Source organism: Ursus arctos, unplaced genomic scaffold (genome assembly GCF_023065955.2).
Source record: "Ursus arctos isolate Adak ecotype North America unplaced genomic scaffold, UrsArc2.0 scaffold_21, whole genome shotgun sequence".
In the NCBI taxonomy this organism is placed as follows: Eukaryota; Metazoa; Chordata; class Mammalia; order Carnivora; family Ursidae; genus Ursus; species Ursus arctos.
Window position 1 is genome coordinate 19,089,710 of NW_026622886.1, and position 21,003 is coordinate 19,110,712.

The 21,003-nt window shown below is 44.1% G+C and overlaps 1 protein-coding gene across 3 annotated transcripts in view; it reads left to right on the plus strand.

The window, feature by feature from the left end:
* Positions 1 to 21,003, plus strand: part of TMCC3 (transmembrane and coiled-coil domain family 3) — a 258,844-nt gene that overhangs the window by 171,955 nt on the left and 65,886 nt on the right. Inside the window, exon 1 of one of the 3 annotated variants that reach the window (XM_026499888.4) lies at positions 14,486 to 14,718. The exons of 1 other annotated variant lie outside the window; for it this stretch is intronic. In XM_026499888.4, the coding sequence (XP_026355673.2) occupies positions 14,641 to 14,718 (78 nt within the window). In that variant the 5' untranslated portion in view covers positions 14,486 to 14,640. Of the gene's footprint in view, positions 1 to 14,485; positions 14,719 to 21,003 lie in introns of those variants that run through there. One more of the 3 variants, XM_057316286.1, reaches the window with a different exon arrangement.

A 21,003-nucleotide genomic window follows, 5' to 3' on the forward strand; every position in this document is an offset into this window, starting at 1 on the left:
GGTGCAAAGCCTACTTAAAAAAAATTCAGTTCTTCATTCCTAGTAGGCACATTTCAAGTGCCCATTGGCCACATGTGGCAGTGTCTACTGTATTGGATAGTGCAGCTTTAGAGAATCATTTATTACATAATTAGTCTTGTTATCTAAATGAGGGAAAATAGGGGTATCTGGGTGGCTCAGTTGGTTAAGCATCTGATAGCTCAGGTCATGATCTCGGGATCATGACATTGAGTCCCGTGTATGGCTCTGTGCTCAGCAGAGAGACTGCTTAGGATTCTCTTTCTCCCTCCCCCTTCCCCCATTCTCTTCCTCTTCCTCTCAAATAAATAAATGTTTAAAAAAATAGGGATAATATTTAAAGTACAATCATTTTTTTTTTAATTTTTATTTTTAAGTAATCTCTATATCCACTATAAGGTTCGAACTCACAAGCTGAGATCAAGAGTCACATACTCCACCAACTGAGCCAGCCAGGCACCCCTAAAGTTGCAGTCATTAAAATAGGTGTATCTAGCCTGGGGTTGTATGAGTAATACGTATTCTCATTGGTAATTTGTATTCTAGTTTATGATATCTAAAACATCCTGATATTTTTGGATTGAAGAAAATGCAATTTCAGGGGCACCTGGGTGGCTCAGTTGGTTAAGCATCTGCCTTCAGCTCAGGTCATGATCCCCAGGGTCCTGGGATCAAGCCCCGCATTGGGCTCCTTGCTTGGCGGGGAGCCTGCTTCTCCCTCTCCCTCTGCCTGCAGCTCCCCTTGCTTGTGCTCTCTCTTTCTGTGTCTCTCTGTCAAATAAATAAAATCTTTAAAAAAAGAATTTTTAAAAAATGCAATTTCATTTGCAAAAGGATCAGATGGAAGTAATCAAGAATGGAAAGAGCCTCATCTCTCAGCAGAGCGCTGTCTAGAGAATAGTTTTGCAGTGAGAAGTGTTGGGAGGCTACAGTGAAATTTATGGATTTTCTGCCTCTTTTGGTGGAGTGGAAACTCAAAATTGAGCTTTATAAGCTATTTAGTCTCTTCTCAGATCTTTCATTTGTTTGTTTTTCAGCTTATTACCTCCACGTGTCCCTTTTAGCAGTTGAAAGGAATATTGTTGCTTTCAACTCCAAATGACCAAATCCTGCTAATATTTTGAAAAATCTGCATGTTGCATTCCTGGTAACTTCTGAGAATTCCTGTATGTATGTGCGTTAAATGCATGCTCATGTGTGTGAGAGGGTGTGCCTGCCAGTTGGGTGCTGTATACACCATGAGATTATATTAGATACTTCAAATCTTGTCCCTGGTATGGCACTTTTCTCCTTTTGTGAAACACATTCCGTCTAATGGAAGGAAAAAATCAATGGAATGTCAGAAATATTAACTGGGAGTGTATCAGCCACAGCTGATCTCGGATGAAGCAATGAGAAATAATAGAACAATACCTTTCGAAACTGTCAGCTAGGATGGTGAGTACTTCTAAATACTTCTAAGAAATATAACCTTCACTTTCAACGTGATGTAGGAATTGATTTCTCATTTTGTGAAACTTGAAATGCAAAAGTGAAAATCTGGAAATGATAAAAAAAAAAAAAAAGACAAGGAGGCTTCAGATGGGGGATAAAGTCATAATGATGTCATTTTGAATTTCAAAAGCCTTGTTTGTTTTCTTTCTTCAGGGGAAGAACAGGAAACAAAAGGCTTAGAATATAGAGATTGCCTTCATTGGGTTAGCAGGAATGCTGGATGTTCATCAAACTGTTTGGGAGAAGCAGGGAAAGGTCGAGCAGGGCGTGGGGCAAGCCAAATGCATCAGGTCAATGTTATGTGAGGAGACAGGGAACTGGAGTTTCCAGACGCAGTGAAGTCTTTCCCAGTTGTATTCTCAGTAGTGCCAGCATAGGCCTTTGGTTAAGACACAGTTTCTGTTTAACAGGTGCAATTATCCCTATTTTACAGGGAAGGAAACTGAAGCCTGGAAAGGTCGAATAAGCATCCAAGGATGCACACCTCGTAAATGAATTTTGGAGTCAGATAAGCCTGAAATCAGGACTCTCGTTTTGCCATATAGTAGCTGGGTACCCTTGGTCAAATCACGTAATCTATTCAGAGGTTCTGATTGCCTCTCAGTAAAATGGGAAAGTGATAGCACCTACCATCATAGAAGCTGGGGAGGGCCCAGTGGCAGTCACTCAGAGCTGATTTATTTCAAGTTCCTGGTAGGCTAGAGTAGGCTAAATAAATAATAGCTATTATCACTTGCTGACTCTGTATAAAATGTTATAGAGATGCTGTAGGGAGACACGAAAGTATGGGTAAAGGTAGATAGTTTTCTTATTCTTATGTAGCACAATATTTTGGGCTTCTCTTGGTCATTTGCCCTGAACATTTGAGGGGTGGGGTAGGGTGGGGCAGGAAGTGTCAACATTTGTGATACTTCATATTAGGTGTTTTGTTAGGCTCTGTCAGTCATATTAGGTTTGCCTACCTCTATAAGAGAAAAACCCTACTTTGTAAAATGAATTAAGATAATGGGAAAAGGGCTCTGGTTAGCATTTTTATGCAAAATACTTCATTTTCAGTAACAGACTACTAATGTTAATTGGGAAATAACTGTACCACAATTTATTTATCCATTCTGCTGTTGATGACAATTGAGTTGTTTCCAGATGGGGACACTGTGTTCGTACCATTACGAACATCCTCGTTCTGGAGACTTGTGTCCTCTAGTGTATATACTGAAGAGTGGAGTGGCTGGCCCTTTGCACATGCATAGCTTCAGTTTTAGGAGATGATGCCAAACTGTGCTTCCAGGGGGTCGCACCTGTTTATGTTCTTGCCTCCAATGTGTGAGAATTCCTGCTTACTGCAGATCATTGCCAGCACTGAGTGTTGCAATACTTTTAATTTTTGTCAATCTGCTTTTTTGGGGGTATAGTATCATTGCATAAACATTTCCCCGCAGGATTATAAATTCTAAGTATAATTTGCAATATATGTACAGTATTTTTTGTATGTCTCATAATTTGTATAATCAGCCCCTTAATTTGCATGAACAGTTGTTTCATAAACAATCCTTTAGATTGTTTCACACTTTTCAGAATGATAAAACACTGTGATGGACAGTCTTTATCTATAAAAATTTTCCTGTATTCTATTATTTCTTTAGGGTAGATTTCTTTTTCTTTCTTTTTAAAGATTTATTTATTTATATGAGAACGAGAGAGAGAGAGCGCGAGCGAGCAGGGGGAGGGGCAGAGGGAGAGAGAATCCCAAGCAGACTTCCCGTTGAGCACAGAGCCCCATGTGGGGCTCCATGCCACCACCCTGAGATCATGACCTGAGCTGAAATCGATAGTCCGACACTTGACACTTAACTGACTGACCCACCCAGGCGCCCCTCTTTAGGGTAGGTTTCTAGAGAAGAATTATTTGGTCACAGCTTACAGGTAAAAAGAAACTGTGGGGACACTTGCCTTGGGGATGAAGGGAATTGAAGATTAGTGTAAAGGGAGGAAGTTTGCCTTTCAGGTCCTGCTGGTTTGTATTCCCAAGTGGTAGCAACAGCAGCTGCAGAAGCAGGAGGGAAGGGGTCAAAGTCAGGGCCCAGAGCTTAGCCAGAGGCTCCTACTTTCTTCCTAGTTCTATTACTAGCATTTGTGATATTGAGGTATGGAATTGGAAAGCAGCCCTTCCCAGGATAACAACATAAATCCTTGAAGTCTTACTGCTAAGGAGAAAAAGCTAACACATGAGGACAGATTTGAGGTTTGGTTTTGTTTTCTGCGGACATGTATTGAGCTCCTGTTTGGAAGTGCTTTAGATGATGACCTCCTCTAATCCTCAGCAGTCGCATGAGGCAGCTTCTCAGCGTCCTCAGCTTATGAAGGAGAGAACCGCGGCTTTGTAGCTGGGAGGTGGCGCCATGGAGATCGGAATCCAGGCAGCCGGTGTCCAGCGTACCGTCATGCCTCCCTGGAACAGTGCAGGATCGTTTGTACTTAAGCGTGCATGTGAGTGCTACAAGCAGCAGAAGTGAGTGTGGACTGGAGTGGCCACGGAAGGTCAGCAAGCAGCTTCCTTTTTTGATAGAACTGTGACTCGGGCTGTTTTTAGACATCACATCAGATTTCTCCGGCAGTTTCACCTCCCACCATCCTTATCTCGCAAAGTGAACTGATAAAGCACAAAGTGGATTCCCGGACAGTGTGTTCCTGAGGTGTAGCTAGCTTCACCCTTCAGACGCAGTACGTGCTTAATGAAAAACTTCTCCTGGGCCGGCCATGCATAGAATGGAGGAGAGATTTCCAGGGAGCCACTTCCCCTGAGGTCGAGTGACGTAGGAACCCTCAGCATCACGACTCCGGTAAATGGCTTAATTGAATGGAACACTGTGTACCTCGTGCCGAGGAAGGCATTTTCTGCCATTGCCGCAGGTTTCTGGAAGAAAGTGGTCAGACAGCCAGGAGTCCTATGCAGTCATCAGACGGTGAAGCCCTGTCCTAGTGAATGGTCAAGAGGCTAGAAATCACCAAGCCTTCATGTTATAATCTGCGTGTACATGATCAAAAATGCCTACTGGAACCTATATGGAAACCCCACAACAGAACAAAGCACCCAAATTTGTGAAATTCTCTACTCAACTTACAATGTACGTATTTAGTGAACATCTCCGTAAGTAATGGACATGAACCAAATCTGTGAACTGAAATATATTCTTCCAGCCAACTCAGGACTGAATTGTCAGTCATTTATTCAACAAAAACCTTATAGAATCACTGCTTCGTGCCAGTGTAGTGGTGGTCAAGGATAAAGGACACTGTCCTTGGCCCTCAAGGTCTTCATAGTTGATGTGAGCTTCAGACACAGCGTATGCCGTGGCCAGGCGCTGATGGAGGGGGGGGAGTGCATCAATGAGCACCGCCTGCGGTCTTGCCTTTGCCCTGCAGTTTCTACAGCTGGCCCCCCCCTGTGATGTAACAAGGGGCCCGAGCTCTGTTCTGTAGATGATTTCTCCAGAGGAAAAAAATCCCTATACCACCTCCTCCTACTTGTTCCTCCCTCCAAAACCCCAGGTTTTTCCTGTGAAAGTTACCACAGTTGCACCTAAATTGGAAATAGATTTTTATTTTTAAAATTTTAATTTTATATTTTAAAGATTTATGTATTTATTTTAGAGAGAGAGAGAGCATGTGCGTGCAAGCAAGGGGAGGAGCAGAGGGAGAGCGAGAGGGAGAGTATCTCAAGCTGACTGCCCGCTGTGCGCAGAGTTGAGCTCACACAGGGCTCGATCCCAGGACCCTGAGATCATGACTGGGGCCAAAACCAGGAGCCGGACACCCAATCAACTGAGCCACCCAGGCGCCCCCCTGGTGTCACTCTTTTATAGCCACAACCACCCCTTCCTGGAGTGCCCTCCCTTCCCCCACCTAGTTCCCCATTCTTGGCAACCACCAATTTCTTCAACATTTCTATGATTTAGTCATTTCAAGAATGTTACCTACATGGAATCATACAGTATGTAACCTTTGGGGACTGGCTTTTTCACTCAGCATGACTCCCTTGATACCCAAGTCATTGTCTAGCAGTAGCTTGTTCCTTTTTTACTGTTGAGCCGTAGTCCATAGAATGAATGCCCCACACAGCCTTAACCGTTCACCTGTTGAGAAACAGTGGAGCTGTTTCCAGTTTGGGGTTTTTATGAAGAAAGCTAATACGAACATTCGTGTACAGGTTTTTATATCATCGTTTGTTTTCTTTGCTCTAAGACAGATGCCTAAGAGTGCAGTTTCTGGGTCATATGGTATTTGCATGTGTAGTTTTTTGTTTGTTTCTTTTTTTGTTTTTAGTGATCTCTGCATCCAGCTTGGGACTTGAACCTACAACCCTGAGATCAAGAGTCTCCTTCTCTTCCAACTGAGGCAGCCAGGCGCCCTGCATGTTTAGTTTTATAGGAGAATGCCAGACTGTTTTCCATAGAGGCTCTACCATCTTACATTCCTGCCAGCATATGAAGTATTGACTTCTTCTGTGTCCTTGCCAGCATTCCGTGCTATTACTGTATTTTAACTATTCTGATGGGTGTACAGGGGTGGTTTTCGTTTGCGTTTCCCTGATGGCTACTGACATTGGACAACTTTTCATGTGTTTATTTGCCATCTATGTATATTCTTTGATGAAATGTCTTTTCGTGTCTTTTGTCCATTTTTGGTTAGATTGTTTATTTTTTTTACTGTTGAGTTTTGAGAGTTCTTTATGCAGTCTAGATACTAATCCAACTAATTTTTTGGATATATGGTTTTGCACATAGTTTCTCCCCATTTGTATCTTATCTTTTCATCCTCTTAACAAGAAAAACAAAGCAAACGTTTTTCATTTTGATGGGGTAAAATGCATTTTTTGGACTTCTTATTGTAGCCTCAAGTCTGTAGGGAAGACAATGTTAGAGACCAATTTCCAGAAGAGTTGAAGCCTCCCTATAGAATCTTCTTTAAGATTCATTGCTTTTGAGAAATCACTGGCATGAAATGGTTGCATTTGCTGAGCAAGGGAAAATTAGAAGGCAAATTCACCAACCTGTAGAGCTTGAGTTGAGTCTTTCTGCTTTCCTGGGTTTTTTATGAAAATCTTAGAAGTTTTGGGCTTCTCTGCCAGATGGTTGCCAGTGCTAAATAAATGCCAGTGATTGTTTTCTTGTAGTCATATAGAACTTGCTACGTTAAAAATTAAATATAAATGTTAAGAGTGATCATTTCTAGGGGTGTCTGGCTGGCTCAATTGGTGGAGCATGTGACTCTTGATCTTGGGGTTATGAGTTCAAGCCTCACGTTGGGTGTAGAGATTACTTAAAGATAAAATCTTAAAAAAAAAAAAAAAGTGGTCATTTCCAGTTGGAAATGCATCCAGTCTGGAAGCTTCTGATCCTCAAAATAAATATTTATATATGTTTATATATATGTGTGTGTGTATGTGTGTGTGTATGTTTTTATATATATGTATGTATATATATATATGTATGTATGTATATATATACATATATATATATATATGATTAGCATGCATTCACCTCATGCTAGTTGTATAAATTTTTAAATACTGATTTATTCTTTTCTTTCCTCTCTGTCCTTAAATCTTCAGGAAAAAAAAGAAAAAAGCTTACTATACTTTTTGTCTTAGGAACGTTTCTCCCAGAGGGAGCACTTTCCTGTACTATTAAATCAAAATAGAATATGAAAGGAAATACATTTTCCTTTACTTGGAAGAGGCTTACATTTTTATCCCTTTTTAAAGTCAGACTTGTTTTATGTCTGTTTCCTTCTCCCTGCTGTAATGACATGGTAAGCCTGTGACACCTAAGGAGGTGAGATTCATAAAGAGCTGCTGCCCACCTTTGCTCTACTACTGAACCAGGGACATAGCTATCTTCACATCTGTGGCAACCTTTTTTTTTTTGACTGTCTCCCTGCCTGGATGGATTCAAGATGGGACCGTGTCTTACTCATTTTTGTTCGCAGCACCAAGAACAGACAGAGCCTGTCACACCATCAGCACTCAATAAGTCATTGGAGAATTCACAAACTTCAGTTAACTAGTCAGTATCTGAAAATCAGTAATATTCATGATTCAGCAAATTTCATTCTTGTATATTATTTGTTCCAAGCCTTTGAGGGCAGACGCTTATGCTTATGTCTTACTCATTTTTTAAACCCCAGTGCTTGGAAAATAAGTAGACATTTAATGAATGTTGAGTTCATCCATCATCCTTCAAGTATGCATTGAATACCTGATACTGTGTTAGGGACCATCAGGAAAATGTGTATTTACTAAGAGGCATAGTCCTTTCCTTCTGGTAACCTGTAGTCTAGTGGAGGGGGCAAGTGCCCATATAAATTATCACATAAAATATTTATATAACGTGGTAAGATATTATAGCTTGTGTGTTAAAATGAGAAATACAGACTAAGATTAATAGTCCACAAGGTCATCTGGCATGGACTGATCAAGGAAGGCTGTCCAGCTAGTGACCTGATGAAACTCTGTGCCCTCCCTGAAGTTCTGTGCCCACTCTCTTCTATTCATGCTCTCCACACTCGTTGCCTTCTCTTGAAATGCTGCCCTTCTGTGTGTCTTCTTTCCACTCATAGCCAGCATTGAATGCTGTGTTATTCAGGATTCTTGAAACTGGCTTAAGCAAGAAAAGCAACACATTTCTTCATATAACTGGAAAGGGGGTCTGGCCATGTCTGGGGTGATGGATCTACCACCGTAATGGTAGCCAGCGATTTCTCCCGTATCTATGTGCACACCACTCCTTCCGTCTAGAGGTGGATACTGTTTCTTCCCCCTGAGCTGAGCTGGACTTTTTTATTTTTACTTTTTTTTTTGGGAGAGAGAGAGATTGCCAGCGTTGGGGGTGGGGGTTAGGGAGAGGGAGAGAGAGAATCTTTTTTTTTTTTTTTTTAAGATTTTATTTATTTATTTATTTGACAGAGAGAGAGAGACAGCAAGAGAAGGAACACAAGCAGGGGGAGCGGGAGAGGGAGAAGCAGGCTTCCCGCCAAGCAGGGAGCCTGATGTGGGGCTCGATCCCAGGACCCTGGGATCACACCCTGAGCCGAAGGCAGACGCTTAACGACTGAACCACCCAGGCGCCCCGGGAAAGAGAGAATCTTAAGCAGGCTTCCTGCCCAGCTTGCAGCCCGGTGCAGGGCTCTTTCTCACCACCCTGAGATCATGACCTGAGCTGAAACCAACACTCAGACACTTAACCGACTGAGCCACCCAGGTGCCCCCCGGGGCTGGACTTTTAACTCATTTTGACCAATACAGTGTGGCAGAAGTGACACCTGCCAGTTCCAGGCTGGGCCTTAGGAGGCTTGGCAGTGTTTGGTTTTGCTCTCTTGGAAGCCAGTCACCGTGTGAAGAAGTCCAGCTACCCTGATGGAGAGAGGGAACCCTGGAGAATGCGAGACTATAAAATACAAAAATATTTTATTTAAAAAAAATACAAATACAGAGACCTGGCCAGCGCCAGGCATTCCAGCCACCCCCTGGATTGAGTGAAGCCATCCTGCGCTCTCTAGCCCCAGGCAGCGTCGCATGGAGCAGAGAAAAGCCACTCCCCTTGGAGGCCTGCTCAGATTGCAAAATCATGGACAAACGAATGGGAGTTGTTGTAAGCTAATACACTTCAGGGTGATTTGTCATGCAGAAACAGATACTGCGAAGAGCTGGGTCTAGTCCTCTCCTAATTCAGGAATGAATCTTTCTCCTTCCATCGCTCTGCTTTCTTCCTGGGGGCAGTCTTTGTGTGGTGGCGAGGACGCGCACCAGCGCAGCAGGCTTACGTTCCACCAGCTTGGCCATGCCTACGCAGGGCACAGCTCTTTCCCAGGGGTTGCGACAAGCCTCAGGGCTGACTCCTATGGGCTCTGACTGGGGCAGGTGCCTGTCCGGGCACATGCCACAGTGACTCCCTCCGATTGGCCAAGGCTGGATGGAGTGTCTCTCCCTGGAGGCAGATGTGGGGTGTGGTCTGCCTTACCTAAACCACTTGTGTGGAGGGTGGCTGTGCGATAGGGCCCAAGAAAGAAAAATCCAGCCACTGTTCTGAGAATAAAGGGCTGCATGCTGGGCAGGCAAAAACAACAAATATCTACAACAGAAGTCAAGCATAACCCTATCTCTTTTTTATAAAGCCTTTTCTTGTCATTCCAAACTTTAAACTATTGTACTCAGATGGCCCGATCGACTTCTTTGGTGCTTATTAGCTTATGCTGCCTTACTGGGCCGCTTACACTTTGGAAGTAAATTCTTATTTCACACCCTAGATTTTGTACCTTTGTATTCCTTATTGCTGTAGCTGCATTTCTAACTTTTAAAGTGTGATTTTTTTTTTTTTTTTTTTTTTTTTTTTTTTTTTTTTTTGGCAGAGAGCTGTTTGGGGAGGTATCAGAGGCAGAGACCCATTTTTTTTTTTTATTTTATTTATTTATTTGAGAGATCGAGAGAGAGAGAGAGAGAGAGAGTGAGAGAGCATAAGCTGGGGGAAGCTGCAGAGGGAAAGGGAGAAGCAGGCTCCCTGCTGAGCAGGGAGCCCCATGTGGGGCTGGATCCCAGGACCCTGAGCTCATGACCTGAGCCGAAGGCAGACCCTTGACCGACTGAGCCACCCAGGCACCCTGAGGCATAGACAGTTCTTACCTAGACAGAAACTTTTGTGTTTTCTCTCTGTCTCTCAGGGACTGACACTATCCTAGGCGTTGCTTCCAAAGGTACAAACGGGGTCTGTTGGGTCCTGCTTCCCAGTAGGAGAGCTAAATGGTAACCAGCTCTGTTGTTTTCTTTCTTTAGAGGGAAGCTTGCTCTTGTGCTATTTGTGTTTTTAAAAACATTATTTTGTATGAATGTCACATAGAGCAGCTTTTGGTTAACTAGCTTATGAAATAAATGATCTGAAAAAGGACCTCCTCTGCTAATTGAAATTTAAGTGAGCCCAATGGAGTTTAATTCATCATTTTCACTGAGGGTCAGCACTTCCAGGATGGTATACTAAGGAACACCAAGACAGTAATAGAAATGGAAAGTATGTGCCCATTGACACACCTTCCAAAGCCCAACCTTGGTTTGTCAGGGACTTCACTTAGGTGTGGCCTCTCTAAACTAGTGCACACATATATTATACACACAAACACACCTGCGTAGTATACTTGCTATAGCCTTAGATAGCTGGGAAAAAAAAAAATTGGGTATCAGGTAAAAGAGAGGGGGAAACCCAGAGATGGACTTTGATAGATTTTCAGAATGGATCTTTGTAAGATTAAGTTGGCATAATGAATTAATAGTAACAGACTATCTTGCTTTTATACCAAGCTTTAACACTTATAAATGTGCTCTTATATATGTTTATTCAAGCAGATACCCCAACTGGTGATTTAAATACAGGATTAAGTATGCCATTATCACATTGTCTCTTGTGTCTTCGCTGCCTTTATAATTTTAAATTATTTGGAAACATTGTGTGTGAATGGCTACACATCCAGTGTACCAATAGTCACTTGTTAAATAGAGCCTTATTTATCACCTTATACCTCTCTCCCATTGAATTGTTCATCCCCCCACCAGAGATAAATACTGTCCTGAAATTTGTGTTTTTCAAGCTCTTGCTTTTCTTAGTAGTTTCAGTTATAAGTCTTTGTTCTCATAAAAATGGCATTTATTCTTCACTTTTTTTTTTTTTTTAACTTTACACGAATAGAACCTTCATGTACTTTCATGAAGCTCGGTGGGTTGGTTTGTTTCTTAGTAATTGACTGTGAAATTCATCCATACCAATTCTTTTAACTCGAGTTCTGTCTGTGGCTTATCTTTATTTTATTATTATTTCTTTTCATAAGCAGACGTTTTAAAAATTTTAATGTAGTCAAATCTTTATGGTTTATGCTGTTTGTGACCTGTTTCTGATGATTAAGATCGTAGTGATACTATCCCATTTTCTTCTGGCAGTTTTAAAAGCTGTGTTTTTCTACTTCAGGTCTTTAATGTATCTGATATTGATTTTTGTGTATGCTGTGAGGTAGGGATTTTTTTTTTTTTTTCCCAAGTGAAAAGGCAGAGTATGCCACTCTACTACTTGGCTTAAAATTTTCTAAATCTTTCCGTGTACCTCAGAAATAAAATCAAAGTTCTTAAAATGGCCTAAATAATTTTTCTGTACGATCAGACCTCTGAAATGTCTCTGACTTCATCTTCTGTCTTTCCAGTGCATACTGGCTTCCTCACTTTTTTTGGGGAACACTCCCAAAATGTTCCTGCTTTAGGGCCTTTGTACTTGCCATTCCTTCTGTCTGAAATTTTCATTTATCTACATTACTGGCTCCCTTAATTCTCAGGTCTCTGCTCATATGTCATTTTATTGTGGAGGCCTTCTCTGGCCACCCTAGCTAAGTTCACACACACACGCATACACACACACTTCATATCTCTCTTCTCTGCTTTAGAAGATCTTGCCTGAAAAACTCTCTGGACCTGGTGTAGTTGTGTCTTCTACTGGGGGCCGGGGGGCCGGGGGCGTGTTGGGGGGTGTTTAAAACTGTTGATTTCATTTCTTGAATGGTTTTAGGACTATATGCAGTTTTCTATTTCTTCTTAAGTTTTAATAAGTTTACCCTCTTTATTTAAAAATAAATTTTTTATTTTATTTTTTGAATAGTTAATATATGCACACAATTAAAGCATTCAAGTTTAAAAAGCATATACATTGAAAAATAAATCTTCCATCCCTTCCTTGTAGCTGTCTAGGTAGGCATGTTTCTTCCATTTTATCCCAAATTTATCTATTTTTAAAAAAAATTTTTAAAGATTTTATTTTAAACTAATCCCTACACCCAGCATGGGGCTTGAACTTACAACCCCAAAATCAAGAGTCCCATGCTTAGTCAGTAGACTAAGCGAGCCAGGCACCCCCATCCTCGGTTTAAATATAATAACACATGCACAAGGTCAGTTTGGTCCAACCACCTGGCAGCACCTGTTCTGTTCTTTGATATTCAAGTCTGTCTGTGAGTATTGTGCTCCAGTCAGAGTCTTCCCTAATCTCAGGAGAGCCCGTGTTTTCTAGATGAACACAGACACCTGTCTTTATAGTCCAATAGCTTTTCTTTGGCTCTGTGGGGACATCCACTCCTTTGCATTACTTTAGTTGCATCTCAGAGTCCCTAGGGAATTTCCCCATGGTCAGTGACTTTATTGGAATGGCTCTCACTGCTTTGCTCACTAATGACTCTGACTCCCCTCCTCGAGTCAGGCTTGAATTCCGAAGGAGTAATTTGTTCATTCATAGGTATAAATTGAAGCACCTACTACTGTGTGGCCCCTCCTGGCAGGAGCTTCATGTCTTTTGCCTCGTTTCTCGTTTCTCGTTTATCCTCTCAGAAAAATATGCTACGCATATATGAGCATATACATATGTTCTGTTTTTACATAAATGGTGGGATGCTATATATGTTATTCTGCACATTACTTTTTTCTCTTAACCATGTATGAGAGAGAGATTTCTGTAGCTGGAGATAAGGAGCTGCTTTGTTCTCTTACCGTTACTGAATCCTCTATGAGATGAATGGATCGTATTTTACTTACTCAGTCTTCTTTTGAAGGACATTTAGGTGGTTCTCTTTTTGCAATGGTCGTCTAACCAGTGTCCTTTACACGTCTTTAATCAGTGTTTCACAAGGCTATCAGACAGATGGCCTTCAGCTTCCATCGTGATACTGTCATTTCCCCCATTCAGAAACCTCCAGCAGCTGCCCAGCTCCCACAGAATAAGGCTGAACTTCCTCTCCTGGAAAGTAGAGCCAGGCACCACGTGGTCTCCACCTACTTTTCCTCTTGTGTCCTCCTGTTCCTGAAGACACCCCCTAAACTGGCAACTTGAAGTTTTCCAAACCGACCTTTGGTTTTATGCTCAGTATTTTTCTTCTGCCTGCAAGACCCTCCCCCTCAACCCTTTGAAGAGGAGAATCATAGGCTGACTTCCTTCTGGGCTTGTTGCCTGGCCCTCTAACTGGAGTTCTCTTTGGAGCAGCTGCTATTTCAGTATTTTAACTCAGTCTCCCACTAGTACACCCTTCATAACCAGACCAGGTGTTCTGAATGTTGGCTTAGGTAACCTATTTATTTGTTCACCAGTCCTTTGTTTGGTAGACTCCAATTTTTTTCTTAAGGTAGGGGAGAGGGTAGAAGGGGCAGAGGGGAAGGGGAGAGAGAGAATCCTAAGCAGGCTCCACACCTAGTGTGTAGCCCCCAGTCAGGGGCTTGATCTTACAACCCTGAGATCGTGACCTGAGTCGGACATGCTCAAACGACCTGAGCCACCCAGGAGCCCCTAGACCCCAGATTTCTGGTGGGCAGGGACTAGTTACTGGAAATAGAGAATACAAAAATGAAAAGATACATATTGACTTCCAATTAGGAACCACATAAAAGTGAGCCAGGTATACAAAACTAAAATACCTCCATAGACCTTTGTTTAAATGGAAATGGGCTCTGTGCTCAGCGGGATCCTAAGAAAAACAGGGGCTTAAAAAAAAAAAAATCTCTGGTCCCCGCCCCAGGGTGTGGTCCATGGTAGATGTCCAATAAGTGCGTGTTGAATAAAAAAATAGCATAAAGCATTTAAGGCAAGCCTCAACATCTTGCCAGAAATCCATCTTTTATCATAAACATACAAATAAGCCCACAGATAGGGTAGATGCCAATCAGATTTTGAGGAAAACGAAGCCAGTGTGGGAGAGCGTGGATTCAAGTTTCGGCAAGGAAGGTGGGGAGAGAAGTTGCACCTGGGGCAGGGTCTTGGGCCCCAGCGGGCGGGCGGGCACGGGGAGGCGGGGAGAGGGGAAGGGGGAGGAGACTCTGGCGTCCCTGCCCCGCCTCCCCCACCCCCATCCCTCCCCCACCCCCATCCCACCCCCACCCCCAGCGGCGGCGGCGGCGGCGGCGCAGGGCAGCCGCGCGGGTGTCGGCAACAGCTGCAGCAGCCCGCGCCGCCCCCTCGGTCGCGGCTCCCAGGGCGAGCCCGAGCACGGTCGGCGGCTGGCGGCGCGGCGGCGGGCGGAGACGGGAAAGTTGCCGGCGCCAGCGCCAGCGCCAGCGCCGACATGCCGGGCAGCGACACGGCGCTCACCGTGGACCGGACCTACTCCGACCCGGGCCGGCACCACCGCTGCAAGACCCGGGTGAGAGGCGCGGGCGGGGCGGCGGTGGGGGCGCCGGGCCGAGGGGGTGAGGCCGGGTGGGCTTTGGCTCCGGTGTTAGCCAACTCTTGCTCCCCGCCTCTCGCCGCCTGCCTCTCTCCCTCCCTGGCTTCCACGGGTCCGCGCCGAAGGGGCTGGGAAGGGGGGGCGTCGGAGCCCGGGTCGGGGGCAGAGCAGAGCCCGGCCCGCCGGACCTCGCCCTCCGCCGCCGCTAGGTCGCCGCGCGCCTGCCGGACCCGGGTGCCGGGTGTCCTCGACGGCCCGCGCTCCGCCACCCTCCGCCAGGGAGCGCCCGCCGCGCGGTGCCCGGACGCGAGGGAATCCCGCCAGGCGCGGCCCGTGTGGGACTGCGCGCTCGCCCTTCTGACCTCCCGTGCTGCCCGCGCCTCCTCGGCCCTCGGGGTTTCGGGCGCGGGGCGGCGGCGGCGGACCGGCGTCCCGGTATCGCGCGGCGGCTGCCCCGGCTCTGCCCGAGCGAAAAGTCAGCCTTGGCGCTGCAGCCCCGGAGTTCCCAGCCGTGCGGAGCGGGCGCCCTCTCCATTGTTTGCAGTGTAATTTGCTGTTGCTGATTTTGGCTGTGGGCGAAAATAGCTCTTCAGAGCAAGCAGCAGAGACGAGCCCTGTAGTGCTTCAAAATAAAGACGGAGGCCGCAGCCTGAGCGCCGGTCCCTCCCGGGAGCGGAGGCCCCCGCCGGCTCGGGGCTCCCTTTGCCTTCCCCGGCCATTCAGTCCCTTGGCGGATTGAAGTGCCTTTGAGAAACAGCACGCCCTACACCCTGGCACTTGTTCTGGCAGAGCTACCTGGAGTGGCTCTTTGCTCACTACTCGCTTGTTCGAGATGTCTGGGTCCCTGTATAAAGTTCACAGCTAGAGTTCTGCGCAAATTCTGGCCTGCCATCTCCCACGATCCACAGGCCACTGGATGGGAAAAGTGGCAAGAGTGACCAATGCCGCTCAGCTCCTAGTGCAGGGTTTGGGAGTTTAATCATCATGCGGAGAACTAATCAGTTATCCCCGAAGGGAAGGAACTAGTAGCTGTTTTCCCTTTTTCCTTTAGAGTCTGTAACTGAGTTAACAGAATGGTTTAAATTTTTACAGATGAAGCGTATTTGGTGGAGGTTACTGCCTCCACCCCACTCTCCTGTAGTCCCCAAAAGAATGCTGCTTTTTTGCACTTTATTTTTTTATTGACGTATAGTTGATATACAATGTTATATTTAGTTTCAGGTGTGCAGAATAGTGATTCCACAAATATATACATTACAGAATGCTCACCATGATAAGTTTTGCATTTTCTTTAAAAGTTTCATAATAGGTTGTTCTGAAAATAACCATAAACTCCCATTTGGAAGAAAACATTAGTGAAAGATCTTTGGTTACCTACAGTTAGAAATTTTTGGAAGGATGAATGCTGGTTAACACAGAGTTAATGAGGAAGAGAGGTGAAGATCGTTTTCTAATGCATTTGTAATTGGAGGAGTCTATTAATGTTGCACTTGACAGAAGAAATTTCAGCCTTGAAAAAAGTGTGGAAGCTTGGTTTCTCTTGTCAAAACTGTGATAATCTTTGTGTAAACAACAAGATTAGTAATCTTTGAGGGATGGGTGGCTCATTGTGAGCTCATTTAAGTGATTTGGCAAAACTCATGGAACTTTGCAAAACTCACTCTTCATAATCTGTGAAATGGTAGTGATAGAGTTCATACCTGAGCTACCGACGTGGAAAGAGTTCATACCTCAGCTACCTACGTAATTTAACTCTAGATTTAGCCGGTTCTGCCAGTGTTCCAGTTCTCCATACCCCTTTTCTGTTAAAGTACCACAACCTTTGTGAAGGGAGTTGCTTATTTTCTTTGAAGTTCTACCGATGTTACACATACTGCCTTGTTTTGTTAGCATGGAAATACCTGATTTTTGGGGGGTGGGGCAGAGGGAGAGAGAGAATCTTAAGCAGACTTCAAGTCCATCGTGGAACCCGACCTGGGCCTGGGCCTCGGGACCCTGAGATCTGAAATTCAAATGACCTGAGCTGAAATTCAAGAGTTGGATGCTTAAGTGACTGAGCCATCCAGGCACCCCGAGACACCTGACTTTTTAAATAGATTGTGTATGAAACCCGAGTTAGACATTACTGATTATTCTAAATTAGCTTACTGGGCAAGTGAAATCTAGTGAAGACGAGACAAACTCAGACCAAGGAGGGCCAGGACTTTAGTAGACAGCGACTACATGTTATGTAGCAGTGATGCTGAGAAGTTTGAGCTTCTTGACTGTCTGCCCTTAGGGTTTTACTGTTCAGATGGCAAGGAATAGAACTGGAGGAAATTTTGTAAACTCATAACTTTTCTCAAGTGAGGCCGATGTAGTTTTGAGTCTGTCCTTAAGGCTGCAGTAAGCTTGCTGTAATGAAGGGAAAATACCAACAATTTTCCTGTGCAGAAAGTATTTCTCCCATCAGATAATTCTAGCTCCTACTTTGTGGAACTCTTTTAGATTTAGCTATAAAGATACTTTTCTACACTCAGAAAATATGTGATGCAGAGTGAGAACATTGGGCAGTATTAGGGTTTAATTTCTTGATGTCACCCTCCTGTTGGCAATAAACCATCTAGTATAGGATTTTAAAAGAACCCTTTTGTGGACTCGTGTGGTAAATCAGCTCACCTAAAAATACTCTAATGAGAACTGGAGATGCATGGGCTGAGTTGATTCACATTTCAGAGATATGCAGTTTCCTCCCAGGAAGGGGCTAAGACTCTAAGAGATCAAGTTCTTGGTTACTGAATGGTCATTTTTTAAGTTCAAAATTGATACCCTGTTGAGATAACAGGAAGAATACACATCTCTCTTGCTGAGTTTGGTTAAGCCTTTGAGACTAGAATAATAATGAGGCAGTGTACTATTTTAACGTTGCAGGAGTCTATTTTTACAGCCAGGTGGATTAACCTAGATTCCCTCCCCTCAGTGAAAATGTAATATAACTAATGAATTCTGTGATTATCTCTAAGCTGACAAGTCAGCATCATTCACGGTTTTAAACTTCATCAGGGTAAAACTCAGAAATGGTGCCTGTTAACTTGACACACAGAATAATATCCCCTAGTTTAAAAGGAAGAGCATGCATAGTTCGAATCCTACTTTTTTTCACGCCCTACATCGTTAAAGCCTGTCATCTTTTTAAGAATATAGGCATTCTGCTTTCTATATTTTAACTGGTTTTTATTAATTATGTGTGAATCAAATTTCTGTTCTAATTTTAAATGTTCTAAAATGGCACCTTCAGCCACCTGTGGAGAGTGGTCAGCAGCTGGGGCTCTCGGATCAGGTGACCTGGGTCATATTCTGGCTCTTCACATTTCCCAACCAAGTGAGCACCAGGGCAAGGTCTAACCTTCCTGAGCCTGCGGTTCCCCGTCTATAACAGAGGTGATAATAGTTCCTGCTTCTGGGAGTGATCGTGAGTCTTGAGTAAAAGAGTTTTCGTTAAAAAAACACAAAAACAAAAAATGGTCACGGGCACTGAAGATTAGATGTTTAAGATGAATACTTTTTTCTCATTCTGTTGGTACCACTGCTAATCAGAATCGCTAGACATCCTGAGTGCTTACTTTCTCCCCACCTCTCATCTGTTGGCCATTCCACTGGGTCTTTCTTGGACTCCTCTTTGGAATTTGGTCCTTACTCCCCGTGTCCCCCAGTCATCTCTCAGTTTAGCCACTTACGACCTCTGGAATTGATAATGGTGTGCTAGTTTCCTTACTGCTCTGATTTCATCAACCCCAATCCATCCTCCCCACAAGGACCAGAGTATTCTGCCTGGAGAACCACTTTCATTAGGCTAGCCCCCAGAAGACAGATCTTGCACTAGTGCCCCTGTGGACCCTGTGATCATTCTAAGTCTTAGTTTCCTCTTCCACACTCTAGGAGTGTTACAAGGAATAAATGCAGTAACAGCTATAAAATGTCAGGTACCCAGAAAGAACACAGTAGATGGTAGCTTGTTTTTGTTACTACTGTATAAGAAGTGGTCATAAGCTTGAAAATGGGAAGACTGCTCATTTCGTGAATAGAATAGACTTGTTTGGGCATGTTTAACATTTTGTCCCTCCTCCATCGTATGTTCTTTATCCCACTGACCGTTTACATATTTGGCATTTACATGTTTATAAACCGTAGACAGTGGCACTTTGAGAACAAGAGGTTTCATTCGTTCAACAAATACCTGTTGGGCACCTTCCGTATGCTAGTGGCTACTCTGGGCGTCAGGAATATAACGGTGAACGAAGCAGACAGCCTGGTCTCTTTGGAAGCTTAGTATTTTATTTATACTTGTGGCCCCAGGAAATACCCTCCTATTTTGTAGGAGGAAATGGTAATAAGTACAGAGGTCTCTAACATCTGAAGTAAAAGCTGTGTTGGGCATGGTGGCTACCTGAGTTCATCGTTAAGTGTTCTGTGGTTTGGAAATAGTCTCTGAAGTACATGAGTAATGGCCAGAAGCAGTCAAGGAGAAGAGGATGTCAGAGCCCTTCTCAGAGTGGCAGTGGTTGGGCAGGGATGTACTTCCTGGGCAGGAGCAAGAGTGAGTGGGCACAGACTTCTGTCCTGGGGGCCCCTGACCTGGTGAAGTGGTGAGCAGAGGGGTGTGTGAGTACACTTTTAATCAGTGATCGGTTTTATTCTAAAGAGTTCCTTAAAAGCACGATGAATAACAATGAGTGTCTCTAGTCCGATTTTTCTTTCCTAAATTTCGGCTGGATAGATTGATGGGGTTGTGTGTATTTTGAGCTGTGCTTTGCCACAAGCTCACCGGCTCTCCCTTCAGAGGAGAACAAGCTGCCAGCCACCACCAGTGCACCCGCTTGTGTCCGCTGTTCAATACCAAGACAGCTGCTACCAAGTTGGGTTGTAAGATGTGTTTCACTTCAGACCCACGGCCTGAATTTCCAGGGCTGCTCTTAAGGTCAGAAATCAACCTGATCTTTCTGGATGGAAATTGCCCAAGTCTTGACTTAGGGCAGTTGCAGCTTTCAGCCCTGCTGTTTCTTTTTTGTATTTTTATGTTTTCTGTGGAGGGGGTTGGTTGAGAGAGAAGGGAGAGAACCATGAATCATTGTACTGTGTGAATCAGAACGAGGACTTTACATGCCTTGGAAAAGGAGCATCAGGATATATGATCCCTGCATGATCCAGCTGCTTCCATTGACTTGGGGAGAGGGCGTTGCTACTTGAAGGAAGACGGTGTAGTTGTTGATTATTCCTCTGTAAGGAGGCAAACAGAACTAGAGGAAAAGAAGAATACAGCAACAGTGGTAACAGCCAACGCGTGCTAATTCCTTACCGTACCCCAGATGCGATACTAAGCACTTCACATGCATTCTCTCCTTAATCCTCATAATATCTTATTTATAGTTTGATTTTTACAGATGAGGAAGTTGAGGCCCGGGCAGTTTATTTGTCCAAGGTCTTGTGGCTATTAGGAAATGGTAGAGCTAGGATCTGGTGAACGCAGATCTAATTGCAGAACTTGCATTTTAACCACTTCCCTGGCTTCTACCTCTGAGATGAATACTGGAGAGCAGTTCAGTCTTCCTAACCCCATCGAGTCCTTGAACACGGGTGTGGTCTCCTTCTGCAGGGTGCCTAGCCAAATTGTGTGTTTGGCATTCTTACGACACAGCACTTTGCCAGTCCTTTGTGTATTGTCTTACGTACCCTATAAACCTTTGATGAATGAATGGTTGAGAGTGATAATTTCCAAACTTTTATAATGCCTACAATATAAGATTGTTGCCAGTAGTTTGGAGAAGTCTTAAAGGCTGTTAAATAAGCTCATGATTTAAGAACATCAGTAAAGAACCATCTTCCAGGCTGGCATTTGGTCTCCAGAGTATGAACAGTTGAAGGACACAAGGGTGGTTCTTGTGACAGTTGAGTCACAGTCCGGCCTAAGCAGATCTCCTAGTAGGACTTCAGCTTCCTTGGACTGAGGGCATGTGCTTCTCAATGTGTGGGGCAACGTGCTGGGAAGTAGACTCAGGTTTTAACCATGTTAGAACTGAAAGGGGAATTTATTTATTTTTTATATATATATATATATATATATATATATATTTATTTATTTAAATATTTTATTTATCTATTTGACAGAGAGGCAGCGAGAGAGGGAACACAAGCAGGGGGAGTGGGAGAGGGAGAAGCAGGCTTCCCACTGAGCGGGGCGGAGGGGGGGGGTGGGGTGGGGTCGTGACCTGAGCCAAAGGCAGA